This window comes from Microcaecilia unicolor, chromosome 3, assembly GCF_901765095.1.
Source record: "Microcaecilia unicolor chromosome 3, aMicUni1.1, whole genome shotgun sequence".
Taxonomy (NCBI): Eukaryota; Metazoa; Chordata; class Amphibia; order Gymnophiona; family Siphonopidae; genus Microcaecilia; species Microcaecilia unicolor.
This window is the reverse complement of record NC_044033.1, coordinates 248175952-248197498: the sequence shown is the minus strand read 5'-3', so window position 1 is coordinate 248197498 and position 21547 is coordinate 248175952. Positions and strand designations below refer to the sequence as shown.

Genomic DNA, 21547 nt, shown 5'->3' with positions numbered 1-21547 from the left:
CTAGGATAGTTTGGAAGCTGGGTTTCTTTCTTTACAAACTAAGGAAAAGTATACTTCCTCACCCCCCCCCCCCCTTCCAATTTATCCAATTAGCTGTTTTCTGACTCAACAATTTTCCCCTAATTCCTTATAAGCAAGCCTTGTAGACTCAGCTGTAGATATTCAAACACTTTTAGGTGGGCTGGAAAGGTATGGGTGTGTTTTTGGTCCTGCAGGGTGAAGGATTAGTTTTGTAGAGTGAGTGGATAGTTGTGGGAGGTTAGTTTTGGAGCTGGGAGAGGTAGTAGAGAGCGATAGGAGGTCATTTTGGGGGTGCATAATAATTGCCAGGGTAGTTTTGAGTGTGGGGTAGTTTGGAGTTGGGGTAGCCGCAGGGAGTAGTGTGGGCAGTAAGGGAAGTTTGGAGAAAGGCAGGAAGGTTGCAGAGGTAGTTTTGGAGGTAAGGCAATTTAGAGTTGGTAGAGAAATTGCCAAGTTTCATTCCATTCCATTAAATTTTTGAAGAGTTATTTTGTCCCTAGAAAGACAGACAGCAGACAGAACAGGCATTTTCCACCCCTTCTATTATTATTATTATTAGCATTTGTATAGCGCTACCAGACGCACGCAGCGCTGAACACCTGATACAAAGAGACAGTCCCTGCTCAAAAGAGCTTACAATCTAAATAATACAGAGACAGACAATCTAAATAATCCAGAGACAGACAAGACAGTTACAGGTGAGGGAAGTAATGGGTGAGAAGGGAGGAAGGGACAAAGGGAGGGCAATTGTGGCTAGGAGCTAAAAGCAGCAGTGAAAAGGTGGGTTTTCAGTATAGATTTGAAAACAGGTAGAAATGGAGCTAGACATATAGGTCCAGGAAGTCTATTCCAGGCATAAGGTGCCGCGAGAGAAAAGGAGCGAAGCCTGGAGTTAGCAGTGGAGGAGAAGGAGGACGACAAGAGAGACTTGTCCAGTGAGCGGAGTTCACGGGGAGGAATGTAGGGAGAGATGAGATCGGAGAGGTAATGGGGGGCTGCAGACTGGATGCATTTAAAGGTCAGTACAAGAAGTTTAAACTGAATGCGGAAGCGGACAGGGAGCCAGTGAAGTGACTTGAGGAGCGGGCTAGTGTGGGTATAACGATTCTGGCGGAAAACAAGTCGTGCCGCAGAATTTTGGACAGATTGGAGAGGAGAGAGATGGCTGAGCGGAAGACCAGTGAGAAGTAAATTGCAATAGTCCAAGCGAGAGGCAACAACGGTGTGGATAAGGGTTTGGGCAGCGTATTCAGAAAGGAAGGGGTGAATTTTGCTAATATTGTACATAAAGAAGCGACAGGTTTTGGCAATCCGTTGAATATGGGCAGAGAAGGAGAGAGAGGAATCAAAGATGACTCCAAGGTTACGAGCCGAGGAGACAGGGAGGATGTGAGAGCCATTAACAGAGATAGAGAAAGGGGGAAGAGGGGAGGTGGGTTTAGGGGGGGAAATGAGAAGTTCAGTTTTGGTCATGTTGAGCTTTAGATGGCGTTAAGACATCCAAGCAGCAATGTCAGACAAGCAGGCTGAGATTTTGTCCTGGATCGAGGTTGAGATTTCAGGGGTGGAGATGTAGATCTGAGAGTCATCAGCGTAAAGATGGTACTGGAAGCCATGGGATGAAATCAGAGTACCAAGGGAAGAGGTATAGATGGAGAAGAGGAGGGGTCCAAGGACAGAACCCTGAGGCACACCAACAGAAAGCGGGATGGAAGTTGAAGAGGATCCACCAGAGTGAACATTGGGTTGGAAAGAATAAAAAGTCACTGGGGTGTTTACACTGTTCCCTTTAAGTGGGAGTCCTTGATACTCAGTGCCTCAGGGGACAACTTCAGTATCTCATTTCCTGGAAAGGGTATGGACCAGCGGAAAATTCCTGAGAAGCCGCTACTCATGTGCATGCTCCAGTATTGATCAGACGTTTCCATTGCCTCTTTCCTCATAAGCCTAAACCCCGGTCCCGAGGTAGAGGGGGCCCTTGGGGGGGGGGGGGGTGATGTTATGATTCTACTGAGACAGGCAGGGGAATGACTGGGACTCGCTTCTGATTGGCCTGTCAGGGATTGAGCTGACGTCTGAAGCAGCAGACGTCAGAAGTCAGACCTATTTAAACTTACCTCTCCCTACAGCGTATGCTCTAGCGTTAATTCCTTTCAGCTGAACTCTGGCACAGTGTGTATTTTGAGGAGTTTTGCTTGCTCTCCTTTTGGTTGTAACCAGCGTGTACTTGATTGCTTCTCTGCAGGACAGTTGGGTCTATCTTCTGCCTTGTCTCTCCCTGCCTCTGTTAAGCAGCCTTTCTGTCCATGGTAAGCTCCTTCCTGCTTTGTTTGTTTAAGTTTCCCTTTACTCAGTGTTAACCCTTTATATGCAGTGCTTGGTATTTGCCTTCTGTGAGCGCTGCTTCTGCTAGGCAGCCTTTCTCTGGTGTCTGCCTTATCCCTTTCTGTTCTCTTGTGTGCCTGCTTCTTTCTTGTCCTTATTTGAAAGCAGCCTTTTCCTTCAGCCTGTTTAGCAATTCCTGTGGAGCTTCGCTCTTGTAGTGTCCGTGTCTATAGTGTCCCATTCTGTCCCTGACTTTCCCTTTTTCCCTGTGGGCTTTGCGCTCTGCTACCTGAGTTTCTGTGTAGCCTTTTTTTGTATTCTCTCCCTCTGGTTGTAGGCTGTATCCACCAGTTTTGTCTATCGCCCTTCCCTTTGTGTCACTGGCTAGCGCTGTGTGCATTGCTTGAGCTCCAGTCCCTTCGGGGACCCCTTGTTGTTCTTTTACCTTCCCTAGTGTATGATTCAGTTCCAATTCGGCCATGAGGGCCATACGCTTGGACTCTGTACAAGTGGATTCCGGATCAGCCATGTGGCCCGCCTGAGTGGTCTATCTCCCTTTTCTGGTGGTGCTTGTTGATTGTCCTGAGTGTGCGGGGCTTTGTGGCCCGTGGTATTGCTTAGCACCTGTTTGGTCTACCCTAGGCCTTGGCCAAGGTCCTTCCTAAGCCTCGGCCTAGGCACAAGGGCTTATGATCAGGGGAGAGTGGTAAGATGGTGACCTGTAGTTCGTATGCCCAACGGCCTAGCTGCCCTCTGAAGTTTTGTCTTCTCTACGTAAATTTCCTCTCTGCAATTGCAGTTACCTTAACTGAGAGGAAGGGGACAACCGGCGGTCAGCCGCCGATGGCCAGCGTTTTGTCCCCTGAGCAGCAAGTGCGGGACCGCTGCGCGACAAACTGCCCACAGATGAAAGGGTTGGCGAGTCCTTTGATTAGCGCTAGCGAAGGAGCATCAACGCTCTTGGACCTGGAAAAAACAACTCCATCGCTCCCGTATTATTCAACCACCATGTACAAAGGAGTGGAGGAGTGAGTTAGAGGCATATGCTGAAACGGAGGACGTTTACAGCAGAACCCGAATCGGCGGAACCACTCCTAAACACCTAAGAGAAATCAGCTTGGAGTTTTTGGCTCCCGTGGAGGTTACATTGAATATCATCTGGAAGGCCCTTCGGGACCTAACGGCAGTAAATAATTTTGTTTCAGATATAATCTTATTAGAGAGTTACATGGACAATTTAACTGAACCCTTTGAGAGTGAAAAATTGATATAACAAAAGTTCTACACGAGCAAGAAGTGGTTATGATCTTGAAAATGATAATAGAGCAGAAACTTTGAATAATAAAATGACTATTATTATAGATGATTAATATCGAGATTATTGTTTTTCCCAGAGTTCCGGGTATGACTCCTAAAGTTTTCCTCAGAAATATTTCCTCAATTATTACTTTAAAAGGAGTGAAGCCTGTGAAAACTGGGATTACTTTAATTAGTGGGATCTGAATTAGAGACTTAAGTATATGTATTGTTAAATAACTTCTGGTTTTTTAAAAGAGAGAGAATGTAATCAGATGTATTATTTCTAACTAATATTGGATAATAAGTATGTTTTCAATGAAATGAATTGACTATACACCGTATTGAGCTTGAAGAAGCCAACCAGATGATCAATGTGGAATAATGAATTAGATGAGTAATAACTGGGGATACTACTACTACTACTACTACTACTACTACTACTACTTAACACTTCTAAAGCGCTACTAGGGTTATGCAGCGCTGTACAGTTTAACAAAGAAGGACAGTCCCTGCTCAAAGGAGCTTAAAGGTTAATACCACGTTTTTTTTTTCTGTTTACTGTTTAATTGATCGCCTTGTCTTGTGTCACTCTCCCTATTTACTGGTCTACCTGATTGAATTAATTACCTGATTGAATTACCTGATTGAAATAATTCCTATATATTACCTTCTCTGTATTTCAGGCAAGTTGTTGTATCACTTGTGAAAATTTAAATGGTTATAAATAAAACATTTTTTTAAAAAAGGGCTTATGATCAGATTAGCAGCTGTTTGTGAGGTTTAATACAAGCTGCTTTATTCATTTACCATGGGAGTTGTAACTTGCAGGACTGAATTACTACAGTTTAGTGGCTCCCATGGTAAAATGCAATATTTTATTGTGGCTCAGAGGTTCTTAGTGCAGTCCTCAGAACACTCCCCAATGAATATGCATGGGATAGACTTGGATATAATGAAGACAATGCATGCAAATCTAGCTCATGCAGATTCATTGGAAATATCCTGAAAACCAGACTGTCTAGGTGTGCCCAAGGACTGTATTGAGAACCTTTGCTGTGTCCTAAATCTGACACAATATTCCTTCTTTTCAGATATGGATAATTGTATAAAGTGCTCAGAGGAACTATGGTCCAATCAGAAGAGAGATGCCTGCATCCCAAAAGTGATAGTCTTCCTATCTTTTGAAGAACCTTTGGGGATAGCTTTGACTCTCGCCAGCCTTTTTTTTCTTCTGATCACTGCTGTCATTCTGGGAATCTTCATTAATTACAGAGATACCCCAATTGTGAGAGCGAATAACCGGGACCTCAGTTATATTCTCCTCATCTCCCTTATGCTCTGCTTCCTCTGCTCCATTGTGTTTATTGGCCATCCTGAAGAGGTGACCTGCATTATCCGACAGACTGCAGTTGGGATCAGTTTCTCCATCGCTCTCTCCTCTATATTGGCAAAAACCATCACTGTGGTCATGGCCTTTCATGCCACCAAGCCTGGAAGCAAGCTCCGGAAATGGATGGGTTCCAGGGTCTCAAAGTCTATAATCCTTTTCTGCTCCCTTGTACAAACCTTCCTGTGTCTAGCCTGGTTGTTCACTGCTCCCCCATTCTCATATCTTAACATGCGATCAGAAACTAGAACAATACTAATTGAATGTAATGAAGGGTCAATAGTTGCATTTTACTGTGTTCTGGGTTATCTGGGATTTCTGGCAGGTATCAGCTTCATAGTAGCTTTCCTAGCAAGAAATCTCCCCGACAGTTTCAACGAGGCCAAGTACATCACCTTTAGCATGCTGGTGTTCTGCAGCGTCTGGATCTCCTTCATCCCAACGTACCTGAGTACCAAGGGCAAGTACATGGTGGCAGTAGAGGTATTTGCTATTTTGGCCTCCAGCGCTGGACTTCTGGGCTGTATCTTTATCCCCAAGTGTTACATTATTCTCCTAAGGCCTGATAGGAATCAGAGGAAGTACGTTACCGAAAATGTGAAAACTTGAAAGACCTAGAAACGATAGAAACATTTTAGTAAGGAAAATGTAAACACTTCCATAGAATTTGCCAATTTCACACAAAATATAAACCAGCTAGCATATGTAAATGTGTAAAAATACAGGATGGACCACATTCTATAAATAGCTCTGAAAATTTGGCGCCATTTATAAAATATGCTTAGCGCCTAACTTTAGGTGTGAGGATTTACCCCAAGTAAACCCTCATGTAAATCCTTGTGGCTAAATTAGGCGCAGATCACCCTTATTCTATAACAGCGCGCATAAATTCTAGGAATGTCCCTGCTCTGCCCATGGCTGTGTCCCTTTCTGGAGCCACATGTAAAATTTGCATGCGGATTTGCACAACTAGAAATGCGCATGTCCATTTAAATGAAGGACAATGACTTTGCATGCACAAATTGATGCATGTCTAAATTTGCACGCTCAATTTTAAGCGCCATTTACTGACCTTTGGGGTACACAGCAATTTATGCAATTGCTTCTTATCATTCAGAACAATTTGTTTTCTTTTTTATGCACAAATCAATCCACTTCTATTTTTCACCCTTTCGTATGTGCACAACTGTAGGAATATGTGAAAGACAAGTGCTGCATGCATTAACTGTCAACAATTCTATGAGCTATGATGTCATTGGATATAGTGTAATGTCTTGTGGGTGTGTCTGAGTCACTCTAGTTGCTCTGAGAGCAGTGTTGCCAGGTGGGCGGTTTTACCGCCCAATTGGGCGGTTTTCCGCGACCCGCCGCGGGAAATTTTTGCCCGCGGCGGGTTGCGGTTTTTTGGGCGGTTTTTTAGGCTTCCGGGCGGCTTTTTGGGCGGCTTTTTGATTTTTTTTGGCCGCGGGGGGCGGGGTTAGTGACGTTTTTGGGCGGGGTTAGTGACGTTTTGGGCGGGGCCGATGACGTGGGAGGCGGGGCCGATGACGGGGAGGCGGGGCTGATGACGGGGAGGCGGGCCCGATGACGTGGGAGGCGGGGCTGATGACGGGGAGGCGGGCCCGATGACGTGGGAGGCGGGGCCGGTGACGGCGGGGGCGGGGCCGGTGACGCGGGGGTGGGGGTGTCAGGGGCGGGGTTTGTGTTTGGGCGGGTTTTGGGCTGGTTTCTGGCCCGGATTGGGCTGGAAAAAAAATTTCTACCTGGCAACCCTGTCTGAGAGTGAGTCAGTCTGTGTCAGCATAAGATGGTGTTAGCAATCTCTCTTCATGCTGTATGATAACCAACTGACAGAATTTTGTATTCAGTAGTTTTACCATGTCTACTGCAAGTATGATGTAAATAGTTATCTGAAGAAACTGTAAGTAAACATCATTTTTGTTTGGAAGTTAAAGAAGAGAGAGTAATTGAATCTTTTATTCAAGAGTCTGTGTGAAAGAAAGAGAGAGAGACAGAGAACAAAAAAATGAGAGTTAACACTTCTAAAGCTCTGCTGCATATGGGCTAAATCTGCTGAAGTAAAAGTCTATTTTTTCATTTCTCCCCATCATATTGGGTTATGGGCCCAGACCACTAAAATAAAAAAAAAGAAAACATTAAGAAAAATTTTTTTATCTCTCCACACAAAAGACAAGTTGGCAGCTGCACCATTACTATGTTCTCTCAAAGTGCCTCAACTGAATGAATATAACTATATTCAGTGGGAGATGAGATTTAAATGTATTATTGAAGCAAAGAAGCTAAATATATGTTTGGATCAAGTAAGAAATGCTGACAATTTTGAAGAATGGAATACTGCAGACTGTTATGTCAAAAGTATGCTATATGAAGCTCTGACAGAGAAACAGGCAATATTGATTGATGGAACAGACACCTCAAAAGAAATATTGCAAAAATTAAAAACCATGTATGGTACTTCATATACAAAACAACAGCCTATATGGTTATCAGAAATAATTCAATTGAAGTTGAATGACAAGAAAAAATGTAATGATCATATAACACATTTAATGTCATTATTTAAGAAGCTAGAATTATCGGGTATACCTATCTGCGATGCTTTAAAGAGAGCTTTTATGTTTACATCTCTGTCTAAAAGTTTTGAAGTATTCAGGACAGTGAATGAAGCAATTGAAGGACAATCTTTTGAACAGGCTGTCTCTAAGCTTAGACAAGAATGTATTATAACAGAGGAGATCTGTTTACAAAGAGAGATTAACCAGAATGAAACATTTTTCTCAGCAATGCATAGTAGGAGGCGGAGCTATCATGAAAAAAGCCTGCCCAGAAACAAGCTGATTTGCTATTCATGTGATAAAGAGGGACATGTATCAAAATACTGTAACAAGAAAAACCACACCCCTTCTAGCTCATTTAAGCCAATGGAGAATAAGCATGGTCAAAGAAAAAATTATGACCATGACAACAGTAAGAATAAGAGCTGTATAATGACAGAAAAATCTTTTAATATAATGAAGAACACTTCAGATAAAAATAGTTGGATATTAGATTCTGGCAGCACAAAACATATAACCAATAATAAAGAATTTTTCACAGATATGAGACCAGAAGATGGTAGTCTTCACACAGCAAATGCTGGCTCAACAATGATCAAAGGAAAAGGAAATGGACATTTAAAATGCATAGTATCAGATGGAGTCAAAAAAACTCTTGTAAAAGATGTCTTATATGTTCCACGAGCAGTTTGTAATATGCTCAGTGTATCAGCATTAGACAAGAAAGGTTTTTCAATTCATTTTGAAAATAGTAAATGTACAATTTATGATGGTAATGAAATTTATGCTGAAGGTTATATGACTAACAATGTCTATAAGTTAAACATTACAGGTGAATCATCACATCTTATAAAAACAAAGAAGAATACAGAATGTAATCTTGAGACCTGGCATCGTCGAATGGGACACAGAGATCCAAAGGTGATCTTGGAGCTGCAAAGTAAGCAACTTGCAACAGGCATAAAAATAAGTGCCAGTAATGGTAAGATGGAAAAATGCATAGATTGTATTACTCAAAAGGGGGTAAGACCCTCATTTCCATCATATAAAGGAAAAAGAAGTAGTAAAATACTGGACTTGATACATAGTGACTTATATGGACCATTTAATATTCCATCACTAGGGAATAACAAATATGCATTAATATTTGTGGATGATTTCTCTAGATACTGTATGGCCTATCTATTAAAAGAAAAGAATCAAGTTGCTGATATGTTAAAGAAGTTTGTAGCCTTGGTAAGCAATACATTTGATAAAAAACCAAAGATTCTACAGACTGACAACGGTGGTGAGTTTACTTCACATACCATACAAACATTTCTAGAACAAGAAGGTATTCAGCACATAAAGACAGTTGCATATACACCAGAACAAAATTCTGTAGCTGAAAGAAAGTTCAGATCGCTTGTAGAAATGACAAGATGTATGCTATCTGATAGTAATCTTCCAAAGAGATTATGGGGAGAAGCAATTCTCACAGCAGTATACCTACAGAACAGACTACCTACAAAAGGGACTGATCGCACCCCACATGAAATGTGGCATAGTAAAAAGCCAAATCTGTCACATATAAGAATATTTGGAAGTACAGCATATGCTCATGTGCCGAAACAGAAGAGACATAAGCTGGATTCCACAACAGAAAAAGGAATTCTTGTGGGCTATGATTCAGGTCACAAAGGTTATAGAATTCTGAATCTAAACACTGGATTTATTGGTGTAAAACACATCACATATTTTGATGAAAATAAAAAAATTGATAAAGACTGGAAAATTCCAAATGAACCTTATCATCCAGAATATGAAAAGAAACCAATAATCAATATCCCGGTTATTATAAACACTAACATACCAGAATTGTCTGATAATAGTTTTTCTGATTCTAATGAGGAACAGGAAAATGAAATAGATACAGAAAGTGTTTATACTGAAGACAGTACCACTGATGAAGGGGAAATGATTGGAGATAGAATCTCGATCTCAGATGACACGGAGAGGTCAGACCAACAAAATGTCAGACGCTCATCCAGAGAAAATCGAGGTAATCCACCCCAAAGACTATCTTATTTAACAACTTCTGATGATGCACAAGAACCTTTAACTTGGGATGAAATTGATCAAATGTCTGAAAAAGAAGCAGAAGAATGGAAAAAAGCTGCACAAGATGAAATTGACGCATTGCATAAAAACAAAACATGGAACTTAACTGAATTACCCCATGGCAAAAAGGCCATAGGATGCAAGTGGGTATTTAAGTTGAAAAGAAATGCACAAGGACAAGTAGAAAGATATAAAGCCAGACTGGTAGCAAAAGGTTATCTTCAAAAATATGGTGAAGATTATGATGAAGTATTTGCACCAGTAGTGAAACACACAACAATCAGAACTCTCCTAAGCATAGCTGCATCAAAGAAAATGCAAGTGAAACACATAGATGTTAAAACAGCATTTCTTCATGGAGATATATCTGAAGACTTGTATATGAAACAACCAGAAGGTTTCATAGATACAAATAACAGTCATTTAGTGTGTAAACTGAACAAAGGTATATATGGTTTAAAGCACCTTCTGTTCTTCATTATATTAAAAGATTTTTCTGTCATTATACAGCTCTTATTCTTACTGTTGTCATGGTCATAATTTTTTCTTTGACCATGCTTATTCTCCATTGGCTTAAATGAGCTAGAAGGGGTGTGGTTTTTCTTGTTACAGTATTTTGATACATGTCCCTCTTTATCACATGAATAGCAAATCAGCTTGTTTCTGGGCAGGCTTTTTTCATTATAGCTCCGCCTCCTACTATGCATTGCTGAGAAAAATGTTTCATTCTGGTTAATCTCTCTTGGTGAACAGATCTCCTCTATTATAATACATTCTTGTCTAAGCTTAGAGACAGTCTGTTCAAAAGATTGTCCTTCAATTGCTTCATTCACTGTCCTGAATACTTCAAAACTTTTAGACAGAGATGTAAACATAAAAGCTCTCTTTAAAGCATCGCAGATAGGTATACCCGATAATTCTAGCTTCTTAAATAATGACATTAAATGTGTTATATGATCATTACATTTTTTCTTGTCATTCAACTTCAATTGAATTATTTCTGATAACCATATAGGCTGTTGTTTTGTATATGAAGTACCATACATGGTTTTCAATTTTTGCAATATTTCTTTTGAGGTGTCTGTTCCATCAATCAATATTGCCTGTTTCTCTGTCAGAGCTTCATATAGCATACTTCTGACATAATAGTCTGCAGTATTCCATTCTTCAAAATTGTCAGCATTTCTTACTTGATCCAAACATATATTTAGCTTCTTTGCTTCAATAATACATTTAAATCTCATCTCCCACTGAATATAGTTATATTCATTCAGTTGAGGCACTTTGAGAGAACATAGTAATGGTGCAGCTGCCATCTTGTCTTTTGTGTGGAGAGATAAAAAAAAATTTCTTAATGTTTTTTTTTTTTATTTTAGTGGTCTGGGCCCATAACCTAATATGACCTTTGGGGTACACAGCAATTTATGCAATTGCTTCTTATCATTCAGAACAATTTGTTTTCTTTTTTATGCACAAATCAATCCACTTCTATTTTTCACCCTTTCGTATGTGCACAACTGTAGTCTTTTATTTTTTAATAAAATCACTACAGAACCATGAAGGCAATCAAGTAATGAGTAGATTTCACCCACTCCCACCCATCCTCCACTGGAATCTCCTCCATCCCTGCCCATCCCCACCTGTAATGTCCTCCAATCCCCGCCCGTCCACGCATGTAATCAGCACCATCCCCCACCTGTCCCTGCAAGTAAAGCGAATGCTACATACCTGTAGAAGGTATTCTCCGAGGACAGCAGGCTGATTGTTCTCACTGATGGGTGACGTCCACGGCAGCCCCTCCAATCGGAATCTTCACTAGCAAAGTCCTTTGCTAGCCCTCGCGCGCCCGCGCGCACCGCGCATGCGCGGCCGTCTTCCCGCCCGAAACCGGCTTGAGCCGGCCAGTCTCATATGTAGTAATACAAAGAGAAGGGAAGACACAACTCCAAAGGGGAGGCGGGCGGGTTTGTGAGAACAATCAGCCTGCTGTCCTCGGAGAATACCTTCTACAGGTATGTAGCATTCGCTTTCTCCGAGGACAAGCAGGCTGCTTGTTCTCACTGATGGGGTATCCCTAGCCCCCAGGCTCACTCAAAACAACAACCATGGTCAATTGGGCCTCGCAACGGCGAGGACATAACTGAGATTGACCTAAAAAATTTACCAACTAACTGAGAGTGCAGCCTGGAACAGAACAAACAGGGCCCTCGGGGGGTGGAGTTGGATCCTAAAGCCCAAACAGGTTCTGAAGAACTGACTGCCCGAACCGACTGTCGCGTCGGGTATCCTGCTGCAGGCAGTAATGAGATGTGAATGTGTGGACAGATGACCACGTCGCAGCTTTGCAAATTTCTTCAATGGAGGCTGACTTCAAGTGGGCTACCGACGCAGCCATGGCTCTAACATTATGAGCCGTGACATGACCCTCAAGAGCCAGCCCCGCCTGGGCGTAAGTGAAGGAAATGCAATCTGCTAGCCAATTGGATATGGTGCGTTTCCCCACAGCCACTCCCCTCCTATTGGGATCAAAAGAAACAAACAATTGGGCGGACTGTCTGTTGGGCTGTGTCCACTCCAGATAGAAGGCCAATGCTCTCTTGCAGTCCAATGTGTGCAGCTGACGTTCAGCAGGGCAGGAATGAGGACGGGGAAAAAATGTTGGCAAGACAATTGACTGGTTCAGATGGAACTCCGACACGACCTTAGGCAAGAACTTAGGGTGAGTGCGGAGGACTACTCTGTTATGATGAAATTTGGTGTAAGGGGCCTGGGCTACCAGGGCCTGAAGCTCACTGACTCTACGAGCTGAAGTAACTGCCACCAAGAAAATGACCTTCCAGGTCAAGTACTTCAGATGGCAGGAATTCAGTGGCTCAAAAGGAGGTTTCATCAGCTGGGTGAGAACGACATTGACATCCCATGACACTGTAGGAGGCTTGACAGGGGGCTTTGACAAAAGCAAACCTCTCATGAAGCGAACAACTAAAGGCTGTCCTGAGATCGGCTTACCTTCCACACGGTAATGGTATGCACTGATTGCACTAAGGTGAACTCTTACAGAGTTGGTCTTGAGACCAGACTCAGACAAGTGCAGAAGGTATTCAAGCAGGGTCTGTGTAGGACAAGAGCGAGGACCTAGGGCCTTGCTGTTACACCAGATGGCAAACCTCCTCCACAGAAAGAAGTAACTCCTCTTAGTGGAATCTTTCCTGGAAGCAAGCAAGATGCGGGAGACACCCTCTGACAGACCCAAAGAGGCAAAGTCTACGCTCTCAACATCCAGGCCGTGAGAGCCAGGGACCGGAGGCTGGGATGCAGAAGAGCCCCTTCGTCCTGCGTGATGAGGGTCGGAAAACACTCCAATCTCCACGGTTCTTCGGAGGATAACTCCAGAAGAAGAGGGAACCAGATCTGACGCGGCCAAAAAGGAGCAATCAGAATCATGGTGCCTCGGTCTTGCTTGAGTTTCAGCAAAGTCTTCCCCACCAGAGGAATGGGAGGATAAGCATACAGCAGACCCTCCCCCCAATTCACGAGGAAGGCATCCAATGCCAGTCTGCCGTGGGCCTGAAGCCTGGAACAGAACTGAGGGACTTTGTGGTTGGCTCGAGATGCGAAGAGATCCACCAAGGGGGTGCCCCACGCTTGGAAGATCTGGCGCACCACTCGGGAGTTGAGCGACCACTCGTGAGGTTGCATAATCCTGCTCAATCTGTCGGCCAGACTGTTGTTTACGCCTGCCAGATATGTGGCTTGGAGCACCATGCCGTGACGGCGAGCCCAGAGCCACATGCTGACGGCTTCCTGACACAGGGGGCGAGATCCGGTGCCCCCCTGCTTGTTGACGTAGTACATGGCAACCTGGTTGTCTGTCTGAATTTGGATAATTTGGTGGGGCAGCCGATCTCTGAAAGCCTTCAGAGCGTTCCAGATCGCTCGCAACTCCAGAAGATTGATCTGTAGATCGCGTTCCTGGAGGGACCAGCTTCCTTGGGTGTGAAGCCCATCGACATGAGCTCCCCATCCCAGGAGAGACGCATCCGTGGTCAGCACTTTTTGTGGCTGAGGAATTTGGAAAGGACGTCCCAGAGTCAAATTGGACCAAATCGTCCACCAATACAGGGATGCGAGAAAACTCGTGGACAGGTGGATCACGTCTTCTAGATCCCCAGCAGCTTGAAACCACTGGGAAGCTAGGGTCCATTGAGCAGATCTCATGTGAAGGCGGGCCATGGGAGTCACATGAACTGTGGAGGCCATGTGGCCCAGCAATCTCAACATCTGCCGAGCTGTGATCTGCTGCGACGCTCGTACCCGCGAGACGAGGGACAACAAGTTGCTGGCCCTCGCCTCTGGGAGGTAGGCGCGAGCCGTCTGAGAATCCAGCAGAGCTCCTATGAACTCGAGTTTCTGCACTGGGAGGAGATGGGACTTTGGGTAATTTATCACAAACCCCAGTAGCTCCAGGAGGCGAATAGTCATCTGCATGAACTGCAGGGCTCCTGCCTCGGATGTGTTCTTCACCAGCCAATCGTCGAGATATGGGAACACGTGCACCCCCAGCCTGCGAAGTGCCGCTGCTACTACAGCCAAGCACTTTGTGAACACCCTGGGCGCAGAGGCGAGCCCAAAGGGTAGCACACAGTACTGGAAGTGATGTGTGCCCAGCTGAAATCGCAGATACTGTCTGTGAGCTGGCAGTATTGGGATGTGTGTATAGGCATCCTTCAAGTCCAGAGAGCATAGCCAATCGTTTTCCTGAATCATGGGAAGGAGGGTGCCCAGGGAAAGCATCCTGAACTTTTCTTTTACGAGATATTTGTTCAGGGCCCTTAGGTCTAGGATGGGACGCATCCCCCCTGTTTTCTTTTCCACAAGGAAGTACCTGGAATAGAATCCCAGCCCCTCTTGCCCGGATGGCACGGGCTCGACCGCATTGGCGCTGAGAAGGGCGGAGAGTTCCTCTGCAAGTACCTGCTTGTGCTGGAAGCTGTAAGACTGAGCTCCCGGTGGACAATTTGGAGGTTTGGAGGCCAAATTGAGGGTGTATCCTTGCCGGACTATTTGCAGAACCCACTGATCGGAGGTTATGAGAGGCCACCTTTGGTGAAAAGCTTTCAACCTCCCCCCGACCGGCAGGTCGCCCGGCACTGACACTTGGATGTCGGCTATGCTCTGCTGGAGCCAGTCAAAAGCCCGTCCCTTGCTTTTGCTGGGGAGCCGAGGGGCCTTGCTGAGTCGCACGCTGCTGACGAGAGCGAGCGCGCTGGGGCTTAGCCTGGGCCACAGGCTGTCGAGAAGGAGGATTGTACCTACGCTTGCCAGAAGAGTAGGGACCAGTCTTCCTTCCCCCGAAAAATCTTCTACCTGTAGAGGTAGATGCTGAAGGCTGCCGGCGGGAGAACTTGTCGAATGCGGTATCCCGCTGGTGGAGATGCTCTACCACCTGTTCGACCTTCTCTCCAAAAATATTGTCCGCACGGCAAGGCGAGTCCGCAATCCGCTGCTGGAGTCTATTCTCCAGGTTGGAGGCACGCAGCCATGAGAGCCTGCGCATCACCACACCTTGAGCAGCGGCCCTGGACGCAACATCAAAGGTGTCATACACCCCTCTGGCCAGGAATTTTCTGCACGCCTTCAGCTGCCTGACCACCTCCTGAAAAGGCTTGGCTTGCTCAGGGGGGAGCGCATCAACCAAGCCCGCCAACTGCCGCACATTGTTCCGCATGTGTATGCTCGTGTAGAGCTGGTAAGACTGGATTTTGGCCACGAGCATAGAAGAATGGTAGGCCTTCCTCCCAAAGGAGTCTAAGGTTCTAGAGTCTTTGCCCGGGGGCGCCGAAGCATGCTCCCTAGAACTCTTAGCCTTCTTTAGGGCCAAATCCACAACTCCATAGTCATGAGGCAACTGGGTGCGAATCAGCTCTGGGTCCCCATGGATCCGGTACTGGGACTCGATCTTCTTGGGAATGTGGGGATTACTTAGTGGCTTGGTCCAGTTCGCAAGCAATGTCTTTTTTAGGACATGATGCAAGGGAACAGTGGACGCTTCCTTAGGTGGAGAAGGATAGTCCAGGAGCTCAAACATTTCAGCCCTGGGCTCGTCCTCCACAACCACCGGGAAGGGGATGGCCGTAGACATCTCCCGGACAAAGGAAGCGAAAGACAGACTCTCAGGAGGAGAAAGCTGTCTTTCAGGGGAGGGAGTGGGATCAGAAGGAAGACCCTCAGACTCCTCGTCAGAGAAATATCTGGGGTCTTCCTCTTCCTCCCACGAGGCCTCACCTTCGGTGTCAGACACAAGTTCATGAACCTGTGTCTGCAACCTCGCCCGGCTCGACTCCGTGGAGCCACGTCCACGATGGGGGCGTCGAGAGGTAGACTCCCTCGCCCGTATCGGCGAAGCTCCCTCCGCCGACGTAGTCGGGGAGCCCTCCTGGGAGGTGGCCGCAGTCGGCACCGCACGCGGTACCGACGTCGGGGACCTCACCCTGGGCGATGGGCCAGCCGGCGCCACGCTCGACGGTACCGGAGGCGCAAGCACCGCCGGTACCGGAGGGGTAGGGCGCAACAGCTCTCCCAGAATCTCTGGGAGAACGGCCCGGAGGCTCTCGTTCAGAGCGGCTGCAGAGAAAGGCAGAGAGGTCGATGCAGGCGTCGATGTCAGAACCTGTTCCGGGCGTGGAAGCTGTTCCGGGCTGTCCAGAGTGGAGCGCATCGACACCTCCTGAACAGAGGGTGAGCGGTCCTCTCGGTGCCGATGCCTGCTGGGTGCCGACTCCCTCGGCGACCCAGAGCTCTCGGTGCCGACACGGGGAGGAGACCGGTGTCGATGCTTCTTCGACTTCTTCCGAATCATGTCACCGGAGCTCCCCGGCACCGACGAGGAGGACGTAGAATCCAGCCGTCGCTTCCTCGGGGCCGAGGCCGAAGGAGGTCGGTCTCGGGGGGGCTGTACCGCAGGAGCCCTCAGGGTAGGGGGAGACCCACCCGAACGCTCACCGCCACCAGCAGGGGAATGGACAGCCCTCACCTGCACTCCAGATGATGCACCACCGTCCGACGACATCAGCAGACGAGGTCCCGGTACCACCGACGTCGATGCAGTCGCCCGATGCCTCAGTGCCGATGCAGAGACTCGATGCCTCGATGCACCCGATACACTAGCAGCCGAGGAAGAAGGTCTGGACGCTGACGACGTCGATGCACTCGATGCCCCCGGTGCCGATGCCGACGAAGAGCCCGAGAATAAAACGTTCCACTGGGCCAATCTCGCTACCTGAGTCCGCCTTTGTAACAGGGAACACAGACTACAGTTCTGAGGACGGTGCTCGGCCCCCAGACAGTGAAGACACGACGAGTGCCTATCAGTGAGCGAGATTACCCGGGCGCACTGGGTGCACTTCCTGAAGCCGCTGGCAGGCTTCGATGTCATGGGCGGAAAAATCACGCCGGCGAAATCAAAAGCCGAAATGGCGAAAATGAGCACCAAAACTTAGAGGGAGAAAAATCTCGACCGAGGCCGAAAAGAGGCCTACCCTGACGACGAAAGAAAACTTACCGGGGCAAAATCTGAAAAAATACGGGAAGGGGAAAACGAAACCCGAGAGGGCTTCCGGAGCACTTCCCAAACAGTTTTTGAGGATTTTCCGAAGAAAAAACACGTCGAAAAAAGGACGCGCGAGGTCGACTTTCCGGGGCTCAACACGGCGAAACCACGACCGTACCGAGTGCGGACGAAAGAAGACTGGCCGGCTCGAGCCGGTTTCGGGCGGGAAGACGGCCGCGCATGCGCGGTGCGCGCGGGCGCGCGAGGGCTAGCAAAGGACTTTGCTAGTGAAGATTCCGATTGGAGGGGCTGCCGTGGACGTCACCCATCAGTGAGAACAAGCAGCCTGCTTGTCCTCGGAGAATCTCTTCTATCCCAGACATATGTTTTGAGAACCTCTTCCCTGAGGAAGTGTTTTTACGAAACCTGGCCATGTCGGTGGAGGTTCTCCTGCTACTAGATACTATCGCCAGCTTATTAAGATGTGCTATGCTGTGCTATACTACATTTTTTGTAAAGAATTAGAAAATACTGCATAAGATATATGCCAAACATCACAAAATCAGGGTGATCTAATGACGATTTGCACCGCAACCATTTTTTTCAATATGAAGAAGGAAAAAGATGTTCTAATGGTGTGAGTTGCATTAAGATCTGATGATCCCTCCCCCAAAAAAAATATATATATATTCTTATATAAAAAATGTCATATTGTTGTAGATTTTGTAGTTGAGTTTTCTGCTGCAATATCAATTTTGGGAAACTTTATGTAGCTATATTTAAGTCCCCACATTTGTTTAAAAAAATCTTTTTGGTCAATTAATTGGATTATAATTGTCATGGCACAAGGAAAGGATAGGTAGGCTGGCCTGGCACTACACTTTGCTGTCTATTAAAATGTTTTATTATGTATTGCATTGACATTGTAAGTAGCATACTATGCCATACTTTGTATTGTTATTTGAACATTTTTTACTGCTGTAATTGTCTATTGCTTATATTTGACTTATTCATGCTGTACACCATCTTGAGTGAATTCCTTCAAAAATACGGTAAATAAATCCTAATTAATAAATAAGAATGCTGGCATCCAGGTTAGGCGGTATTCTGTTATTCTACACACGTTTTGCACATACTCATGGCCATGCCCCCTTTTGAGATACATACCATGGATGCCCCATGGTAAACCCTGTTTAGACGCCTATGCATACCCTTGTGATTACTGTAAAAGGGCCCCTGATCATTCTTATCAGGTAGACTGCAATATGAGAGATGAAGCACCAAAAAAGTTTGTAAGATGAGAAGGGTCAGAAATATCACCCAATATTCAAAGCAATTTAAACAGTCAGGAATGTGCCGCTGAATATTGCCTCCCACTGTTCCAAGCTAAGCGAGAGTCCTCCACCTACAGTCCTGCCAGTAGAGGGTGCTGTTTCACTACTACATTCTCAATAGTGAAAGAGAGACAAGTTCTGCAAGACTCCAGGGAACTTGCCTGTCCCTAGTGACTGAAAGCACAATATTGAAGCACTGCCCCCTACTGGCAGCAAAGCAGCTGAAGGACTCCCACTCAGCTTAGCAGGAAAGTACATAGTCAACCCCTAGCCAGCGAGGTTAGGGGTGGGTCGGGGCAGAGTTTGGTCAGAGCTGCCACCCAGCTAACCAGCTAGAAACCTGCATACAGTTAGAACAGAAAAAAAGGCTGTAATAACGTTATGCGGGAAAGGTAATCCGGCACTGCTCTTGAAAATCTGCTGGTGCCTGGTTACCTTCTGAGTAGCAGCTCCGGCTGCCCCCCTTCTTGATCCCCCCTCTCAGAACAGAAAACATCCCCCATCCCCCCTCCTACTCACTCCCTGAAGATACATCGAGAAAGGCCAGGGCCCCTCCGCCTTCCCCCTCCCTTCCACAGGCCTCCCTTGACAAATCCCTGGTGATCTAGTGGGAGAGGGGAATCTGGGTAATAATTTTTTATGCGCGGCTCAATCGATATTCAGCACAGACCCGCATAAGTGTCTCATGGGGGTCCCAGCTGAAAACCGTCCAGAACTCAAATAAGCTCCGGCAGCCATGGTAATGTGAATTAGTCCCAGATATACAATGCTGGTGCCAGGACATGGCCTGGCACTGAATATCGGGGATAATTCTGCCCGTGGCAGTCAGTTGTTAAAAAATGCTGACTGCTGAATATCGATCAGATAGTTATTAGACAAAGGCTTCCCGTACTAGTCCTGGGAATCCCACAGGATAACCACAATTAATATGCATTTGATAGATTTACACACATTACAAACCCAGTACTCCCATAATTGCACAACAAGACACCTGGATTTTCTCAATCCTTGTCCACGTCAATTTACAGAATACGAGCACTTTTTGCAGGTAAGTGTACACTTAAAAGGGTCAGATTCAGAACATGGCATCTAAAATGTAGGCACGTTTGAATAACGCATGTAGAGCTATTCTATAATCCACATCTACAGTAAGACACGGTTTATAGAAAAGTTTATAGGCCATTTATGCCACTGAAAACCTGGTGAAAATGGCCATGCCTAAATGTAGGCACATTCCCACAAATTCCTCCACTTGTGTTTTGCAGTGCTTTGAATAGCAGATCTTCATAGAAACCCATGAAAGCATCACACAGGTGTATGCAAAGCGTGAATACATTATAGATGGCCAAAGCGCAGGTCTTCAGAGCCATGTGCATGCGTCACACTGATGCACATAAAGCATGAATGCAACATAGCTGAAGAGCAGGTCTTCATCAGAGACTAATTAGTAAGTCTCACATTGATACATATAAAACATGAATACAGCACAAACGGCTGAAAAGCTGATCTTCATTAGGAACCAATGCAAGTGTTCCACTGATGTCTGCAAAGCATGAACACAGCACAGATGGCTGAAGAGCAGATCTTCAGAGTCATGGACAGGCATCACAGTGCTGCACATAAAGTATGAATGCAACATGGCCAGCTGAAGCGCAAGCAAGTCTTCATCAGAGATCCAGGCAAATGACACAGTGGTACACATAAAAGAATACAGCACGGACATTTGAAAAGTTGATGTTCATCAGAGCCCCATGCAGGTATCATGCTGGTATTAAATTTGCTAGAAATGAAAAAAAAAAACAAATTAAAGAAAAAACAGAAATAAAGCCCTTTCCCTTAGAGCAGTGCTTCTTAACCCTCTCCTGGAGGTACACCTAGACAGTCAGGTTTTCAGGATTACAATGAATATGCAAGAGAATTTGCATATGATGAAGGCCACCCTAAATCCAATTTTATTACAAAGTTTAACTATGTAAACCAAATCACAAAATTAAATCACCTTAACTGAAGAAGAATTATGTCAAAATTATAAGTTCATATCTAAGGTTGCCAACTGGATCCAGATTCGCAGGACAGGGTTGATCCAGTCCTAGGTTTACTTGTAGTTCTGATTCCCCTATTCCAGTCTCTAAGAAAAAGCAAGAATACAAGTCCCAGCATGTACTGGGGTAAACCCTGCAAATCTGGATCCAGTTGGAATTGAGGTCTATATCTTCTCATCTCTTTTAGGAAATTGTTAAAGACTTTCTTGTTTGAACAGTAACTCTGTTTATATTTTACAGTTTTGTTTGTTTTAAATTTGTTTTGTTTTTAAATTCTATGCTGTTAGGCTACTTGTCATTTCTCCATTATTATTGGAGTTGCTACTCAAAATGTAAACCGCTTTGAATCCTCTGGGAATAATAGTGGTATAGAAAACTTCAATAGTATAGTACAGTAGTATAGTATCTAAGATACAAAAAAAAGCAAACATGGCCAATCCTCTAGTCCCGTCAGGTTTTGGGGCTAACCACAGTGAGATAAATGTGCAAGTGATTGCCTTCAATGCATGCAGAGCAATTCATTGTGAATATCCTGAAAAACAGATCTGTGCCTGCCCCTGGGGGTTGCCCATGCCACCCCCCACTTCCCCATTTCAGAGACAAGTGGTAAGCTCTGTTATGCTATGGTATGCATGCAATGCGGGAGATCAATTTGGCATGTACTGCTTCCATTCTATGCAAATCGATCTCATGCATATTCATTGTGGAAATCTTGAAAACCCAACTGGAGTTGTGGCCATGGCTGCTCACTGCCACTTTCACAGAAAACTGGAAGACAAAGCCGTGCACAGGAGAGAGAGAGTGAAAACCAAGATCGGATTTTCTGATCCCTGCTGGGCTGGAGCTTGCCTGCTGCTTAAATTCCTGGGCCTTAGATTGTGTTGGGTTTTTGTTTCCCATCGTGAGCTCTTCCC

The 21547-nt window shown here is 45.5% G+C and overlaps 1 protein-coding gene across 1 annotated transcript in view; it reads left to right on the top strand.

The window, feature by feature from the left end:
• The window catches only part of LOC115464570 (vomeronasal type-2 receptor 26-like), a 33719-nt gene extending 28078 nt beyond the window's left edge, over positions 1-5641 (top strand). The window contains exon 6 of the mRNA XM_030194934.1: positions 4737-5641. Within this exon, the coding sequence (XP_030050794.1) occupies positions 4737-5641 (905 nt within the window). The remainder of the gene's footprint in view (positions 1-4736) is intronic.
• Positions 5642-21547: the final 15906 nt, after the last annotated feature.